Raw genomic sequence first — 19,182 nt, 5'->3', positions numbered from 1 at the left:
ATTGAATACTAAATACAGTAATGAAGTAGATCCATGGAGACAAGCTTCTGTTGCCATTACAACCATACTCTGGACATGGAAAAAGGGGAAGGGCAAAAAGAATAGCCAAGTCTGGTAGCTCTGCCCAACAATGTCTGCTTATATTTCATTGGCTGGAATTACATCATATGGTCAGCCTGTCTGAGAGGGAGACTGAGAATGTAGTAGTTTTAATTGGACACATTGTCACCTTCAACTTCTCCTAAGGAAGAAGAGGAAGTGATATTGGGCAGGCAACAGTATCTGCGTAAGATAGATACAGCAAGTTTCTAAAATATAACAGGCACTTTGGATGGAAAAGACCTTACTGTCTTTGTTATAAATACATTTCGGTCGTTCATAAGGTAATCTTGAAAATATTTAAAACTGAATTTTTTGTGGTCAGGAATGTTCAGTGTTTGTGTATGAACTGGAGGGCATTTGGCACATTGACTTGGTGGATTTGATGATTTTCACTTCAATTGTATCTAATTTACTCCTAACATAACCCTAAAAACTCAGCACTCCCCTTTTTCAGAGGACACTGAAGATCATGGAGGGGCAGTCACTTGGTCAGTCACACCAGCTAATACGTTTCAGACCTGAGACTGAGCCTAAGTTTTAAAAAAAAAAAAATTCCATCCACTTTCCACTCTGCTAACAATGCTGCTGTATTTATTATATGGGGCGCTCCAAGCAAGGCACATAGAACCAGTTGTCATTTTGTGGGGGGGGTTTTTCTATTTCATTAGTTCTTGTTCTTTCTTCTCCTTTTGAGTTCGCACTGATCTTTTTGAACTTTTCACTTGGTTGCTTAATGAATGAAAAGAAATATAAATTTACTTCCAAGTTACTATTTCAGCTGCACTTTCCAGGTTTTCTTATTTTCATTGTTGTTCAGTTCTAAATATTTCAGGTTTCCTTGTTTAATTCATGGGTTGTTTGAGCAATAATATATTTTTATTTTCTAAATATCTCACTTTCAGGTGTTTTTAAAAAATGGCTGATTCCTAATTTAATTGATTGTGGTTAGAGACTATAAACTGGATAATACTGCCTCTTTGAATTTCGTTACTTCATCATTTGTGACTTTGTATGTGGACAAATTTTGTAAATAGGATCTCAAGTATAGAGCTCTATGTAGGTCTATTATATCAAGCTTGGTTAAAATAGTAATCTTCAAAATGAAGTACTTATATTTTAGCCTTATATTCCTAGTTTTAATATGTCAAGTAATTTGGTGAATGGAATCTCAGGAACTCGTGCTTTATTATTTATTTCATATTTATAATACTGAAGAGGAAATATCAAATAATCGATGAATGAATAGGAAAAACAGTTCCACTGTAGGGACTTGGTTTTCCTATTAGGTCATGACAGATGTAAACAAATCTGCCACGACAGTCGCAAAGCGAAACTCAGCTTTATCCTCAAATGTGTTATTAACATTTTAGTTTTGAGATAATTTTAAAGTAAGAGAAAAGTAAAAACAGGACAATGAACTCCTGAGTACCCTTTTCCCAGATTTACCAGTTTTTAACATTTTACCACATATGCTTTATCATTCCCATTGTGTGTGTATGTAAATTATACATACTCTTTTTCATCATTTGTAAGTAAGTTGCTGCTGTCATATACCCTTTCACTCCTAAATATTTTGGTGTATTTTTCTAAGAGCAGGACACGCACTGAAAAAAAAACACCCATAATACAGCCCTGACTGGTGTGGCTCAGTGGATTGAGCGCCAGCCTGCAAACCTGAAGGTGGCTGGGTCGATCCCCCCTGCGGGCTCATGCCTGGGTTGTGGGCCGGGTCCCAGGTTGGGTGCCAGTGAGATGCAACCAACCAAATGATGTTCCTGTCACACATCGATGTTTGTCTCCCTCTCTTTCTCTCTCCCTCCCCCTTGCTCTAAAAACAAATAAGTAAATCTAAAAACATAAAATAAAAAAAATTAAAAACCCATAATACTGTTGCTGAACTCAAGGGGTTGCCACTTGAGGTGTTCTGTTGAAGCATGAGACATGGTTGTCTCAAGGTTTTATTCACTTGCAGCAAGAAGAGAAGGGATTCACCTCCAAAGCTCTGTCTCCTCAAAGAGAGACTTAGCCATTGCTTATATGCATCGATTTCTTCTTTGCTGTTGGCTACTTTATCCAATTGAGTTCCTGGCAGTGTCGTCCTGTTTACAGCTGCATCTGCAGAATACTTTGGTACATCTTAACATTTAGACATTTAGCAAGAATAACTTTTAATCAGAACAGCCCAGACCTTGAGATCTTTGTCCTATCTAACTGCGATTAAAAGCTGGAAATAAAACATTAAAACAGTACTATTATACAGTCTGTGGACCATATTTCAATTTCTCCAATTGTCCCAATAATGTTCTTTCTAGCAGTTACTTTTCTGGTCTAGAGGCCAGTCCAGGATCATGGGTTGAATTTAAATTTCATGTGACTTTAGTCTCTTAAAATTTGGAATGTTTTTCAGGCTTGTTTTGTCTCTAATGACACCAACATTTTAGAAAAATTCCGAATTATTTTACAGAGTGTTCCTCAATTCTCTGATTTCTTAATAATTAGATTTAGATTGTGCATTTTGGGCAGAAACCCTCAGAAGTGATACTCCGTCTATCTCAGTGCACTTGAGGAGGTGCAGGTGTCGGTCTGTCTCTTTGCTGGTGATCACTGGGGAGCTCTGACCGCTGTGGTTAAAACGGTGTGTGTCGGGTGTCTTCACTGTAAAATGTGAATTCATATGGATTTTGTGGGGAGAGATTTCAAGGGTATATAATTTTTCTCACCAATTCTCATCCACTAGTTTTAGGATCTACCCATGATTCTGGCTTAATCCTTTGTAAAAAACCACAAATTGGGGGTTCTCTACATCATTCCTTTATACAGGGAGGGACAAAAAGAGGTTTGCAGTTTTGAGTACCCAAAACACAGTTTCTTCTTGTATTATTTATTCATTATTATATTTCCCATAGAAACAACTGTAAACCTCCTTTTGCCCCACCCTGTATTTGTTAATTGGCATTATATTGCAAGAAGAGCTTTCCCCTCTTCCTCATTATTTGTTCATATCAGTATGGTCTCCAGGAATATTATTTTATTCAAGGGTTATGGTCTGTTACATCTGTTACTGTCAATATGTATGTTGGTGTTTATTGTCCAGTTGTAGGCCCTTTAAGCTGCTTCCTGCATACTTTTGATATGACTCCATCATTTTTTGAGCCCACCCTTCCTTTAGGTACAATTAAATGTTCTACGTTTATCTTGTACATTTCCTCCCCCAGCCCTGGGATTGGCTGCTTATCCAAGAAGCCCTGATGTCTCTTTCAATGGGTTATCTAAGACAGCCTAATGCAGTATTTCAAAGCCCAGGCTCTATCTCTTGTTAGCTGAGTTAGCTCAGTTGATTTAGTCAAAATATTTACCTCTGTAAACCCCAATTTTTATCTGGAAAATGAGGGTTAAAATGGTACATGTCTTACAGTTTCATTGTGAAGACTAATTTAGATAATTCACTTAAAGAACAATGTATGTCACAAAGTATATATGACATAAATGTTGCCTATATTTATTATTACATTACTATTCCTTTTCTCCTTTTTTAACAGGATATTTTTAAAGAATTATTGAAGACAAAATCTTTTCTTTTTTTTAATGGCTTTACAGAATTTTAAATCGAATACAATTTGACATGACGGCAAAAAATGTAAGTATTTGTAAATTTTTTAATGTGTTTTTAAAGTGAGTTGTGCTTTTTCCTTAGGTCTTTTTTTCACCACTCAGAGCAATCAAATTCAATTTACTGGTATTAATTCATAATTGTTTTTGTTTATGCAAAGAATGAGATAGTAAACTTGAATCCTGCTGAATGCAGTACGCTAACAGGCATGGCAGCGTTCTTATAAATTGCTGCTAAGTAGCTCCTTCTCAACAGCTGCGCAATTGCTAGCTCTAGAAAGTTTCCCACCCTGCTCCTTTGTTGGGTACTGTAATAAATTTGTTTTAGCACTTGCTGGAAAGTTTCTTGTCCTTATTGTTTTCTTTGGTTCAATTTCTTTTTTTGTTTTTACTGAGGGAAATGTGTATACTCAGATGTTATTTAGAAGAAACTTGCTATCCTCCATAACATGATTCCTGATGTTACATTGGACCTTAGGTGTTTTGGAGAAGTTACACATTTGTTATTGCTGTTCAAAACTGTCATTTCCGGATCTACATTCTTTGAAGTCACATTTTTATTGTCACTCTGTATCAATGGATTTGTTTCCAGTTAATGGTGAAGGATTATGCCAGGAAATAAATACTAAAGCATGCAGGGATTATTATGTTGGACTCTTTGATTGTAGGTCATGGAAACTAGCTTAGAGTGCCTTAAACAGAGAGGGAATTTATTATAAAAATACAAGGATGTCTCAAGGAATTCAAGGGTCGGAATTTACTGGGCTCGCAGGAAGACCTGGGGCCAGGAACGTGAACTCCAACAGGAACTGAGGCAGTGTATCGTTTCCATTTGTCGTCTCTGCTTTTCTCTGTGCACCTGCCTCATCACCCTGTCTCTCTGCAAGTCCTTCTCAGTTCTCCAGTCAACATCTCAGTGCACATGTTTCAGAGCAGCCTGTTCAGAGAGAGGGGAGTGTGGAGGGAGGGACAGAGGCAACCTGACAGATTCTGCCGGCCTACATCAGCTCCAGTTTCAGACTCCTTGAGGAGGACTTGGCAGTGCTCAAGTCTGATGTCCACGAGTGGTCTGGTTAGTTGTCATCAGGAGAAGCGGCATTATAGTGAGTAAAGAGTTCTCTTTATGAGCCAGACAACTGGTTATAAATACTACCATTATTCGTCTAAAGAATGGCATTAAGAAATAAACCTTTATTGCTTATCTCTGTTTTGCAATTATTAATCTTGCTTTTAGCATGCATTAGTGGCTATAAGCAAATATCATTAAAATTTAGTTAATTTTGTTAGGATAAATTACCTGGAGTAGTTTACTTTAATCTAAGACTCTTGTATACATTTATTAAAGTGTCATTTAGGGGGAAAAAAAGAAGCAAAATTTTAGTCTTTGTATTGGGAATTTTCTTATAGGATATTAGCTTGATTTTCTCTCCTTTAGAAAGAAAGAGGATGTGAAAGTTATCCTGAGCAACAAGATGGTAATATTTAAATAGCAAAAGTATATTTTGGCTTCAAATGTACCTTGAATCAAATACAATCTTCCTAGCCATATGTACAGCTTGCTGTATTAAAAGTTGTTTCCTGAAAGTAACATAAAGCATTTGAAATTACCAGTGGTAATTATACCACCATTATTTTTGTGTATATATTTGGAAGAAATCAAACAATGAGCAACATGTTTCTACTTCTATTATGGCAACCTGGGGGGAGAGGAGTAAGTGATGGGTTGCCCCTCTTTTGAAGTGGAGAGATCGAGCCTCGGACTGGGCTGAAGCATGTAGGAGACAATTGAAATTGTCTGAAAATATCCAGTCAAGTTTACTAGCCATTCTGCAGTAGTTATTTTTTTTGTGGCTTTTAATATATTTTATTGAGGTACTTACTAAAAGGATTATATGAGTTTACAATGCCACGAGCAATTCATTCTCCTCTCTCCCATCCCTACCTTTTTTCAACAGTATGTATGGGTAACACTATTTCCAGCCACCTGCCTTCCTGGGTCTTACAGTATAATGATAAAAGACAAGAAATAGACTTCCAGCCCAGATGGTGGCACAGGTAAACATGGCCCGCCTCTTCATACAACCACATCAAAATTACAACTAAATTATAGAACAACCATCACTCAGAACCATAGAAACCGAGTTGAATGGAAGTCTGGCCGCTACAGACTTAAAGAAATGACATCCATCCAGACTGGTAGGAGAGGCAGAGATGCAGAACGAGCTGGGCCCACACCCATGTGTGGTAGATAAAAGTTTAGGAGGGATGTCTCGGGAACGGGGAGTCCCAGCCCCACACCAGACCCCTCAGCACAAGGTTCCAGTAACAGGAAGATAAGTCCCCATAATTTCTGGCTGCAAAAACCAACGGGGATCAAGTCAGTGGAACAAAATGCTGGAGTCCCAAACAGTTCCTTTTAACACACACATGAACTTACTCATACTCCCTCTGACTCCAGCACCAGGGTAGCAGCTTGAAGGGCACCAGTGGCGTACAGGGAGGAACTGAAGTGTCTGGCATCAAGGTGGGAGCTGGGGGTCAGCTTTCTCCCAGAGAGAGGCAGGCAGGTGCTGTATCTGAGACTATCAACCTGGCTAACACCGTTAGCCCTGCCCTGGAGATCCGCTGAGGCTCCCTCCCACGTAATTTATGGCTGTTAACAGAGGTTTTTCCATATGAATGGCTGGGGCTGGCTCGTGCTTCACAGCTTCCTAAATCCCTTCAAACAAAGAACAGCTGACCTCAGGGAGCCGGCAACCCCCATACCTCTTGCAAAGTGGCCCCAGGCCCCACACTAGCAGCAGCCAGCCTACATTCACAGGTTGGTTTTGCCTGGGAATCTCTAAGCCCAGCACAACTAGTAGCCATCTCAGATTGCTCTATAGCTCAGGCAGAGTAGCCCCAGGAAAAACACAGGTTGGGGCTGACCTTGGCCTGCACCACCCAGGAAACCCCAGGGCCTACACACCCAGAGGAGAGCTACAGACCCGGTCGGAGTACCACCGCCCTGCTCCCGCACAGCTGATCCTCCATGGAGGGTGGAGGTTGGTGGTCAGTGGTCACAGCCAGTCCTTGCAGCTGACTGGCCTGGGTAAATCCCTCCCATTGATCTGCCAACAGCAACCAAGACTCAACTACAAGACGAGGCTGTTCTCAGCTCACATGGAGAGCACACCTCAAGTACCCAGCTTAGGTGATGGGGCGGTTGTGTCACTGGACTCTACAGGACACCTACTACATTAGGCCACACTACCAAAACTGGAAGGCACGGAAGCTCTACCTAATACATAGAAACAAACACAGGGAGGCAGCCAAAATAAGGAGACAAAGAAACATGGCCCAGATGAAAGAACAAAGCAAAACTCCAGAAAAAGAATTAGACAAAATGGAGATAAGGAATCTATCAGATGCAGTGTTCAAAACACTGGCTCTAAGGATGCTCAGGGAACTTAGTGAGGACCTCAGCAGCATAAAGATCTAGTCAGAAATGAAGGATACACTAATTGGAATAAAGAACAATTTACAGGGAAACAACAGTAGAGTGGATGAAGCCCACAATCAAATCAATGATTTGGAACATGAGGAAGCAAAAAAAAAAAAAAAAAAAAAAAAAAAAAATCCAATCAGAACATAAAGAAAAAGGAACCCAAAATAACAAGGATAGTATAGGCAGCCTCTGGGACAACTTCAAGCATTCTGACATTTGCATCATAGGAGTGCCAGAAGGAGAAGAGAAAGAGCAAGAAATTGGACATCTATTTGAAAAAATAATGAAAGAACACTTCCCTAATTTGGTGAAGGTAATAGGCATGCAAGTCAGGAAGCACAGAGAGTCCCAAACAGGATGGATGCAAAGAAGCCCACTTCAAGACACATCATAATTAAAAGGTCAAAGGATAAAGAGAAAGAGAGAATCTTAAAAGCAGCAAGAGAAAAGCAGTTCTCTTACCTATAGGGGAGTTCCCATAAGACTGTCAGCTGATTTCTCAAAAGGAGTTTTGCAGACTAGAAGAGATTGGCAAGAAATATTCAAAGTGATGCAAAGCAGGGACCTACAGCCAACATTGCTCTACCCAGCACAAATATTTATTTATTTATTTATTTATTTATTTATTTCTAAATAAGTCTGTGTATTTATTGGCTACTTGAGAGGGATGAAGCGGGAGGAGTGCGTGGCCCTGATGCTGGGCCTGTCGTCCTTCACCAGCTTGTAGGTGATGGAGAACTCACCCAGGTAGTGGCCAGTCATCTCAGGCTTGATTCCCACCTGGTTGAAGGTCTGGCCCTTGTACACGCCTGCCGTGCTGCGCACCATCTCTGGCAGGATGATCATGTCCCACAGGTGCATCTTCAGCACTTCAGGCTTCTCCGTGGGCGGCGCCTTCTTCTCGGCCTTGTGCAGGCGCTTTAGCACTGAGAGCTGCTTCTACCACAGGCCACGGTTCATCCGCCGCCGCTGCCTGGCACTGTAGAGCTGCATCTGTTGCTCATAGGACATGTCAAGCAGCTGGTGGAGATCCATGCCACACTAGGTGAACTTGAGGAAGGTCCGCTAAAGATATCATGTATAATCAAAGGCCAGACAAAGAGCTTCTCAGACAAGAAAAAAACTAAAGGAGTTCATCATCACCAATCCATTATTATATAAAATGTTAAAGGGACTTATTTAAAGATCAAAACTAGGAACAATAAAATGGCAATAAATACATATCTATCAACAATTGAATCTGAAAAAACAAACTAAGTAAACAAGAAGAACAGAGACAGAATCATGGATATGGAGAGTGTTTTGATGGTTGCCAGGAGGGAGGGGGGTGTGGGAGGAATGGGTGAAGAGGTTTGAAGCGGATTGAGAAGTACAATTAGGTAGTTACAGAATCGCCATGGGCATGTAAAGTACGGTACAGGAAAGGGGGCAGCCAAAGAACTTGGACATATGACCCATGGACATGAACATAGTGTGGGGTTTGCCTGAGGGAGTGGGGGTGTTCTGTTGAGGGGGGCAAAGTGGGAAGAATTGGGGCAAATGGAATAGCATAATCAGTAAAATATAATTTTAAAAGATAAGAAATAAATATATAGTCAGATAATGATAAATGTTATGAAGAAAAAGAGGGTAAAGAGAGAGTGTGATGAGGATGGGGGGGGGGGGTGCTCTTTCAACTTGGTGTCCAAAAGAGTCCTTTTTAAGAAGAGATGACATTTAGACAGAGCAGCGCCTTTGAGTCTTAATCCAGGAAGGAGCCAGCCATGTACATATCTGGGAAAGGAGCGTTCCAGGTAGAGCCGGTGAAAGTGTGATTGTTCTTGGAATAATATGATCAGTTTATAGATGGAGCAGAGCAAGCGAGGGAGAGTGACGGGAGCCGGATCATGTGGAGCCTTGAAGAGTGGGGCAGGGGGTATGCACTTGCAATGTTGGTGAGGAATTATTGGAGGTTTTGAGGATGCTTGCATGACCTGACTTAAAATTTTGAAAGTTTGTTGTGGCTACTGAGTGAATAGACCGAGGAGGGGTGTAAGAGAAGCAGGGAGGGACTTCTTGGGTATGTATCTCAGTAGCTCAGACAACAGAGTGTGGTGATTTGCACTGGGATAACATAATGATATATTGCAGGTGGGGAAAAGTGGCTGCATCTAGGGTGTATTTAAAGGGACAGCCATGAGGACTTACCAGTTAGGATACTGGGACAGGGGAGAAGATAAGGAAGACTTCCTCAGTATTTGGCTCGTGTAACTCAGTGAAGAGGGACTCTTAGGGTGGTGCAGGATTTTGTGCCAAACTCAAAAATTGTTTTGAATATATTCAATTTGAGGGACCTAAAAACATCCTGATAAAGGTAACTGACTAGGCAGTTTGATAAACGACTCCGGAGCTCAGGGGAAAGCTTGGGGCTGGATGTAGAAGTTTTTGAGTCATTTCCTACTAAATAGCTTTAAAGCAGAGGGACTATATGAGGTTATATAGCGCATGCATGGATGGAGAATCCATGAGGACCAAGGAGGCTGACGGGATGGCCAGAAAAGGAAGAGGCAGTGTTATCCTGATGAGCCTGGACATCCAGTGAAGAAAGTGTTTCAAGAAGGAGGGATCGATCAACTGTGTCACATGTCACTGAAAAGAGATTCTTTGATATGGAAGAGATTGTCCAGTCTTGTGGAGGTATCCTTAAACATACACACATATTGTTATTTACATCTTTTTTAGTTTCCTGTTTTGCATTTCTTTTATGAGAGAAGTTTTTTGTGGAGTTACTTTTGCCTTACCCACGCCATACTTAGTCTCTTATGTTTGCAAACAATAAGAAAGTCTCCTCAAAATAGCTTATGGCAAGAAGTAGAATGTATTGGTTCACACAGCTGAAAAGCCTGGAGTACTCTGCCTTCAAACACATCTGGATTCAGGGGATTAAACGATGGTGTCAGGGCTCTGTTTCTCTTTTTACATCTCTCGGCTCTATATGGCACCATAGCGGTCTACATTGGCCTTAGACTGTGTATCTCAGAGGAAGAGAAGGAGGTTTTCCTTTTTAGCATTTATATTTCAAATTCCATGCAGAAGCTTTGGCTGACCCTGCTTGGCCTACAAGCCAGCATGAAGGAGGAAGTGGGGCCCCAAAAATGGCCCGCTCTGGGTCGGGGTCCACTCCTGCTGCCATGGCACCGTGGGGCTCTGAGATGAGCAGTCCAGCCCGAACTACACGGACTGTAGGGCGGGTCACTTTATAAAAGGAAACTCGGCCAAGATGGCCATATATTCATTGTGTCTGAGGTGAAATTGCCCTCCAATAGTTGCTCATATCCAGTGATACTCTCCTAGACCCAAAATGCAGGTGTCTAACGTAAGTTCACTCAGTACACAATAAAGAACTTGAAAGTTAGTGTGAGGTGGGGTTTTTTTTTTTTTTTGGCCCTGCCAAGAGTCTTTTAAAAAATATGTAAGCCATAATACTCATTACAGAAAAATTAGAAAGTACAGATAAACTAGTCTAGAGAGTATGAGCAAAATTTTGCCTGGTACTTATACAAATGTGCATACACACACATCCCCCAAATGTATGTACGTTACATATTTTTTAGTAAAAATGAGGTCACCCTGTTTTGTAACCTACTATTTAGCTTAATCTCTATGATGAGAGTCTTGAGAACTCTGCACCATCATTTTAAATGGCTGTTTTGTGTAGTCTGTTACATACATTACACTGGTTTCCTAATATTGGCAATTAAATTATTTCCATTTTTTTCTTAAAATTTCAAAAAATTTTTGCTTACATTTTGTATTATTTCCATGAGGCATAGTCTTATGAAATTACTGGTTCTAAGGGTGTGTGCTTTGTTTGGGGCTTTTGATTCATATTGCTAAATTGCATTTCAGAAAGATCTCACCAGTTTATACGTTAACCTGTGGTGTATCAGAATCCCATTTCCATTTATTTCTTTTTAATTTTTGCCAATCTTATCAGCAAAAAGTGGTATATGACTTGATATATATATATTCAATGTGATCAGGAATCTCTGATTACATTGCTAATTAGGTCAAACTGGTATTCTCTATGTTTATAAGTCATTGGCATTTCTCTTTTATAAACTGTCTAGTCAGTGTTGAAGTGTCAAAAACTACAGCCACTGAATAAAAACCAATACTTGAATATTGCTTTTCTGTTAACACTCATGTTCACACAAGTTTTAATTTCATACAGGAGCTCTCTGAGTTTTTTGTATACATATGTATTATCCCTATTTTGTAGCTACTGTTCCAAGATCACCTTGCTTGTAAATGGTAGATGTCTAAATTTTGTTTTCCTTCAGTGATGCTTAGCTGAAATTTTTTTTTGAATATTTTTAAAAATTTCTTTTTAGACAGGGGAAGGGAGGGAGAAAGAGAAGGAGAGAAACATAAAGATGTGATAAATGTGTGGTTGCCTCCTGCACCCCCTAAAGGGGACCTGGCACGACACCCAGGCATGTGTCCTGACTAGGAATCAAACTGGTGACCCTTTGGTTTGCAGGCCAGCGCTGACATACTATATGTTAGTGAAATTATTATGCCATTATTAGGGAATATGATTTGAGCCTTAAAAATTGGGCTTGGATGTTTTTTATTCAATAGACAGTTATGACTGCTTATAGTATGCAACACAGTGTTGGAATATCCAGATAGAAAACTTTTCTCAGGACCTCATTAGATGAAAAATTTTATGTAAAATGAATTCACTTTTTTCTCTTGCTCTGTGAAACATTAAAGAAAGATCCTTTTTAAATAAAATAAGGAAAGAATAGTTAATACTTCTAAATGCCTTTCCTAGCAACTTTTTCTATTCTCAAACAACCTACTTTTTCTTTGAGTGTTTAAACTGTAAACTATTTATGAAAACAGAAATTAGTACTTCTTGAAGTTTTAATTAAATGAATTTTGGTAGTTTTAATTAAATAAATTTATATGAACTCTAAATACGAACACCTTCCCTCTATCTAGGACACCAAAATTAGCAGACAATATTGACTCACAGTTGACTTTTATCTTTTTAGAGTATAATTTGTTGATTATTAAGATGCAGGTGTACAGATGCTAAAAAAGTTTCTTAATTCGTTTGCTGCCTCACTCTGCAGAAGTTGGACATTAAGAGCAGGTGTTTAAACATAACAGTAACCCAGTAACTGTGAACTCTCGACCGTGAATATGTGGTTTTAGTTGAGGTTTTTGCCGTTATCTTTGTATAATAATAAAAAGGTATAAACTGATGCTTTTGAGGTTATTGCAGTACATTCACTAAACAGTCCCACTGTGTTGAGCATGGAATATATTAAAGGCTGTCTTAGCCTTCTTTCCTTTTACAGTAGAGAACACCAATAGAAGTTGTGTCTTTCTCTTCTTTTTATAGCAGAAGAGTGTAAAAAGTAGAGGCATGTTAGTGATGCCACAACAAACTCTTGGCATTTACAAATTGAACACTTAACATTAGCAGTTGTGAGCAATTCTGGAGACCTGTGTACTGGTAATTTGCAAATTTTGTTGCAAAGGTTTACTTTATTTCTGACAGAGTACTTGTGAGAAGCTAGACAGAATTAACTATCTACACCATTATCTACATAGAATTGAAAAGCTTTGTTTTACGTATTTATTTATTTATTTACTTATTACTTATTTATTTAATCCTCGCCTGGGGATATGTTTATTGATATTAGAGAGAGAGGAAGGGGAAAAGAGGGAGGGAGAGAGAAAGAGAAAGAATTATCAATGTGAGAGAGAAACATTGATTGCTTGCTTCCTGTATACCCCTGACTAGGGATTGAACCTGCAACCTAGGCGTGTCCCCTGATTGGGAATTGAACCCACAACCTTTTTGGTATACGAGTATAGAAAAACATTCCAACCAACTAAGCCACCTGGCAAGGGCAAAAAAGGGCTGTATTTTAGATGTCTTTGTCTCAGCTGCTGTCATAAAAATTTAATGTTAGGTGCTAACGATAGGTGTGCATCAGAATTACTTTTCCATGATATTTACAAATATTTCTGATAACATATCTTGTAACAAAAAGAAAACAGCTTTTGGTAGAGCATTTGGATTACCAAATAAGGGAACAAATAGCCTTTACATTATGAAATTGTAAGGTATCAAATGAGTGCTTATATAGAATGTATAATGTTAAAGCAGTGGGTAGTTTAAAAACAAAAGACAAGTGTGCATATATAAAGTTTATGTGCTTTGAAATCCTATCAGTGTGATGGTACTTTGAAAGGATATTTGATAACCAGCAACTTCGAAAGAAAAAAGAAACCAACAGAGTCCAGAGGGAAGGAGGGAGGGGTGGGTGGGGAAAGGAAAGGGGAGGATCAAGTCAAGGAACACGTATAAAGGACCCATGGACAAAGCCACAGTGGGGAAGGATTGAGGGAGGGAGATGGGGGAGGAGGGCAGGGGAAAGTGGTGGCGGGAAGGTGTAGGCAAATGTATTTGAACTAAATAAATAAATAAACAAACAAAACAAAGGATATTTGAGGCACTGAATTAGCAATGATGTTTTAAGATTACAAATCTACAGGGATTAAAACAATAATATGATAGTAATAGTACAACCATTTATTGGATGCTTGCTTTGTGTCAAGTTTTCTAAAATAGAGGTTTTCCCCCCTCCTGACTCTATAATAAATTGTAAAATTGTGTTTGAGGGTCCTACCATATTCACTTCTGATTCCAAATAGTCCAGTAGACAGCACATTGAATGAAGTACATTGTCTGAAGGCGAATTTATAAACATACTTGCTGTAGGTGTTCCCTCAAGTATCATACTGATTATGAACGTTAACATGAATGGAGCACTCTGTGCCCAGCACTGTGCTATATGCTTTGCATGAATTATCTTACCCACGCTTTCTCACTGCCTGCATTGGTGAATGCTTTAGCGCCCTCCAGTTTACAGGTGAGGAGACAGAAGGGTCGAAAGCTTGTAGGACTTGCCCACGGCCACGCACACGGCAGGCTTGATGAGCCAGAGTGCCAACCTAAGCACCGGGCGGACGTGGGCCCGTGGACCTCCCCCCTGCGTTGTGTTATTATTAGTTTTGGTAACTTTTTAAAACAGAATAAACAGCATATTCTTTGGGGAGAGGTGCGGGATTGAGAAGACAGGCCCTGGGTAAAAGTGACACCTGGAGCTTGTGGGCCGGCCACACCCCCTGCGGCGGGGCAGGGGGGGGGTCCCCGCAGGGCAGTGCGCGTGGGCGTCGCGCTGCCGTAGACCCACGTCCTAAACATCTTCCGGCTCATCACGAAACAAGTCCCACTCATGACGGTCTTTATTTGATCCTTTACATGTCATAATGTGGAAAAGCATTGTAGGCCGTGATTTTGAATAGTAAAGATTAAGGGCAGCTATGAGGGTGAGAAACTTGGGTGACTTCAGGGCCGCCACGGTACTTGCTTTTAAAAAAAAAAGCCATCGGTAAAATCTATAGACCCAAGTTCTGCTCATAAGTGCCATTTTATTAATTTTACTTTATCTAAACCATTCATGTTTTCCTCATTGCAAGCAATATGGCAACATTTTCGTTTAAATCCTTCTCCTATAGTTGTTAGTTAATTCATTTTTATGTGGCTATATTAACATTTGATATGGACCTCTGGTGAAAGGTATGAAATAGCTTGTTAAGTGATCATATAATACTTTAGATCTTCTTTTTAACTTTTGAAACTATTTTATTCAGGTTGGTTTGAGTTCCACAAATACAGAATTAAGAGGATTTATAGATCAGAATCTCAGTCCAACAAAAGGTAAGGACAGTTGAATAAAAATTTTCTGCACTGAGCTAGTTTTATTGCATTTGTTTTATAAAACGTGAAGGTACATACATTACTTTATGTGTAATAATATGTATATACTATTACTGTGTTGTTATCATACAAATAACTTGTGTCATATGAAAGTCAAGTACCTCTGAGAGGTGGAGAGAGTGTATAACTTTTCTCCATCGCTTTCCTAAGAGGTCTCTAAGACCATACTTGATCAGTGATCCTATTACAATTAGAACTAACTAGTTTAGTCACTTTCTTCTTGCTTTTCTTGTTTTGAAGGCCCTCTTTTAACTTATGAGGAACTACAATAGAATGATTGAATGTATATAAATTCGTGTGTCTAATATATGACTTACTGGAGGAATCTTCAGTAAGATTCCTTGTGTCAGAAATCTGACCAATACAGGAACTTATGCAGGGGACTGGTCGTATGTTCAATATGTATCTTTCAACAGTGTCTTTTGGTATTTAGAGATAACATACTGAATTATTGATGATTGAAATGATAACGATGTCTGAGATTGGCTTCAGAATAATCCACTGGAGGAAGAAGAGTAAAGTGGGTAGAATTATAGATAAAAGAAAAATGTCTATGAGTTGATTACTTGTTTAAGCTGGGTGATAGCTATATGAGATTTTGTTATTTCTATCTCTCTTCCTTTGTATATATTTGAAGTTTTCCATTAAATCGGGTAGGAGAAAAATGTATGCCATTACAATACAAATAGTTATGAGAGAAACATCAACTTCCTCAAAGGGTTTATGTCTCAGGTGAGCTATGTACTCTGGAGAGAAAGTTAGAGAAATCTGTATTTCAGCATAAAAATGTGTGGCTTAATGTTAATGATCTACAGAATTACTGAGAGTTTAAATATGGATTTTGAAGCAATAAAAGAGATATTTGATATTTCAAGTCTTGACACTTCTCAGATTTTTCCTAAATTTTTTACTGTGGAAAAATACATATACCATAAGATTTACCACTTTAACCATGATTACATATATAGTTTGGTGGTAGGAAGTACATTCATATTGTACAACCATCGCCACCATCTGTCTCCATAACTCTTTATGTTGCAAAACTAAAATTATAGTAAACAACTCTGCATTTCTCCTTCTCATCATCCCCTGGAAACCACCGTTCTACCTCCTGTCTTTATGATGTTGACTACTCTAAATAGCTTGTATAAGTAGAATCATACAGTATGTGTCTTTCTGTGACTGGCTTATTTCACTCAGCATAATGACCTCAAGGTTTATCCATGTTGCAGCATGTGTCAGAATTTCCTTCCTTTTCCAGGCTGAATACTATTCCATTGTACATATATACAGCAGTGGGCAAACACAGGTTCACAGTTGTTCATATGGGAGATAATTCAAAATTAATAAATAATAATATAAGAGTAAACTTTTTTTTTTGTACTCACACCTATAAACCTAAATTTGCCCTCCCCGTATAGTAGTCCCCGCCTTATCTGTAGCATGGTTTCAGTTACCCACAGTCAATAAACAGTCTGAAAATATTAAATGGAAAATTCTAGAAACAAACAATTCATAAGTTTTGAATTGCATGCCGTTTTGAGTAAGATGATGAAATTTCATGCTGTCCCACGCGGATGTGAATCATCCCGTTGTCCGGCGTATCCGCACAGTACATGCTCCCGCCCTTCGGTCACTTACATCTGTCTTGGTTATTGGACCAGCTGTTGGTATCACAGTGCTTGTGTTCATGGAACCCTTCTTTTATTTAATAATGGCTCAAAAGCACAAGAGTAGTAATGATGGCAGTCTGGATGTGCCAAAGAGGAGCCACAAAGTACTTCCTTTAAGGGAAAGGGTACAACAGTTGGAGGAAAAAGTATAGTATACATAGTGTTCAGTGCTATACATAAGTATATGTAGGGTTCAGGCATTCACTGGGGTCTTGGAACTTATGCCCCTTGGCTGAGGGGGGACTACTATATCACATTCTGCTTATCCATTCGTCTGTTGATGGACACGTGGGTTGCTTTTTTGATTTAGCTATTGTGAATAATGCTGTTGTGGACATGGGGCTACAACTATCTCCTCATTACAGCATAGGGAATAGAGTCAATAATATTGTAATAGCTATGGATGGTGTCAGATGGGTACCATACTTAAATCAGGGTGATCACTTCATAGGTTATATAAATGTCTAATCACTATGTTATACACCTGAAACTGATATAGTACTGTATGTCAACAGTAATTGAAAAGTAAAATAATATTTAAAAATAAGTATCTCCTCAAGACCCTGTGTGGTTTTTTTTTTTGTTTTGTTTTGTTTTATTTTAAGACCATGCTTTTTATTCTTTTAGCTATATACTTAGAAGTGGAATGGCTGGGTCATATGGTAATTCTATTTTTAATTTTTTGAGGAATAGCCATTCCAATTTCCACAGCAACCGTACCATTTTACATTCCCACCAGTAGTGCTCAAGTGCTCCTATTTCTCCACATCCTCACCAACACTTGTTGTTTTCTCTTCTTTTTAATTATTGTCATCTTAATGGGAGCAAGGCGGTATCTCCATGTAGTTTTGATCTGCATTTCCCTAATAAATAGTGATGTTGAGCATCTTTTCATGTGTTTATTGGTCATTTGTGCATCATCTTTGGAGAAATGTCTACTGAAATGCTTTATATGGCTGTTGGTTTATTTTCACATTATGGCATAAATAGAAATTGATAACATTTATAGGATGCACTGGGATAAACAGAGAGGTGGCTTAAGGTCAGGGGTAAGCAAGCCAGAAGCTCCAGCTGCCCCAGTCCACTCCTGGCTGCCCCAAAGGCCGAGGGGATCAGTATCTTAGTAACCCGTAGTCTGTTCACAACACAGAGTTGGAAATCTCTGCTTTAGTAAATGGTATTATCCAGGTCAGGAGAAGGAGCTGGGAACCACAAGCTTTGTAATGTGGAAAACTATGACACTGAATAGTGGGACAGAGATAATGGAGTAATGCAATGATCTTGCAGATAAAAAGGGAGAGGATGCCAAGTCATAAAGGGGAATGGTGACATAGAAAAAAAAGCCTTTGAAAGACGACAAAGGAAGAGAATGAGGGTTGAGGAGAGGGAGGTTGCCTTTGATGTCAGATGCAGCATCTGAAGGGTAAGAAAGAGAGTCACGAAGGTCAGCCATGAATGTATGTCAATAACACCAGTGAAGTTTAGTTATAGAGTAAAACCATCTCAGTTTGTTTAACTTAATAGGACAAATGGAGAAGATGGAAACAATCATTTTTGAGGCAAAAACTAGGGAAATCAGGTTTAGAAATAGCTATTTGTTTAAAAAGAAAGTTGTTCCTCTTCCTTGAGCTGTTGGCTGGTGGCAGCAAAAAGAACTCCAGGTTAAGCAAACGTACAGGATTTAGAAAAGAGTTTTCTTTTAATAATTTTTTAAATTGTTGAAATTCAGTTAATATTTATTACAGGCCTAAGATGAGAATTATTTTGGAAATAAGATATAGAAAAGTATAGAAAAGTATTTTACTTAATTGAAATGATGATATAACAATGATACTATAGAAAAATTTGAAAATTAGTAAAAAAATTCTATCATCTAATGTAACTTTGTTTTTATTTATTATTTTTCACCTATTACTCATATACTTATGCTTTATAGTTACAAAGCTAATATACGTATAATTTTCTCCTCTGTTTTTCTTCCGAGTGCACAAAAACATTTTTCTTATATTGATGGTCTTCATAAACAACATTTTTAGAGTTTCATACTATTTCATTGTGTTTATGAGTCGTAATTCATTAATCATTTCCCATTTTCTAATTGCTGTATATTTGAGTCTTTTTTTGGTTGTTGGTTATATATATGATATGTATATATTTACATATATTATTTATATAAACACAGGTAGACATCTATATCTTTATATAGCTGGGATGCTGGACATCACAATGAATGTTTTTAGTCAGCTAAGTTTTTGTTTCTCTCAATTTATTTTCTTAAGATACTCAGTTACTAGGTCATTCCCTGCTTAAAACCTTTTTAACAGGTTTAAACCTTCTTCCTATTTAAATTAGGATAAAATCCCAAACTCCTTACCTGCAAAATCCCGCATTATGCCCCTACACATGACTTCATCCTTATTTCTGCCACTCTTATTTATACCCACTGTACTTCAGCCACACTGATA

General features: G+C 38.6%; 1 protein-coding gene and 1 pseudogene across 4 annotated transcripts in view; one reads left to right on the top strand and one right to left on the bottom strand.

Annotated features, from left to right (window-relative positions):
• Window positions 1-19,182, top strand: part of TFDP2 (transcription factor Dp-2) — a 169,975-nt gene that overhangs the window by 43,596 nt on the left and 107,197 nt on the right. For 3 of the 4 annotated variants that reach the window (XM_054595457.1, XM_054595454.1, XM_054595455.1), the window contains exons 2-3: window positions 3,642-3,739; window positions 14,918-14,984. Coding sequence is in view for 2 of the 4 variants with exons in the window: in XM_054595454.1 (XP_054451429.1) it covers window positions 3,725-3,739; window positions 14,918-14,984 (82 nt within the window). In the remaining 2 variants the exon portion in view is untranslated. The remainder of the gene's footprint in view (window positions 1-3,641; window positions 3,740-14,917; window positions 14,985-19,182) is intronic. The other variant, XM_054595460.1, reaches the window with a different exon arrangement.
• On the bottom strand, window positions 7,853-18,170 carry LOC129088241 (40S ribosomal protein S15-like; annotated as a pseudogene).

Source organism: Pteronotus mesoamericanus, unplaced genomic scaffold, assembly GCF_021234165.1.
Source record: "Pteronotus mesoamericanus isolate MK-2021 breed Mesoamerican mustached bat unplaced genomic scaffold, CSHL_Meso_final scaffold_54, whole genome shotgun sequence".
NCBI lineage: Eukaryota > Metazoa > Chordata > Mammalia > Chiroptera > Mormoopidae > Pteronotus > Pteronotus mesoamericanus.
Note: the sequence above shows the minus strand (reverse complement) of the source record. Positions and strands in the feature narration are given on the sequence as shown.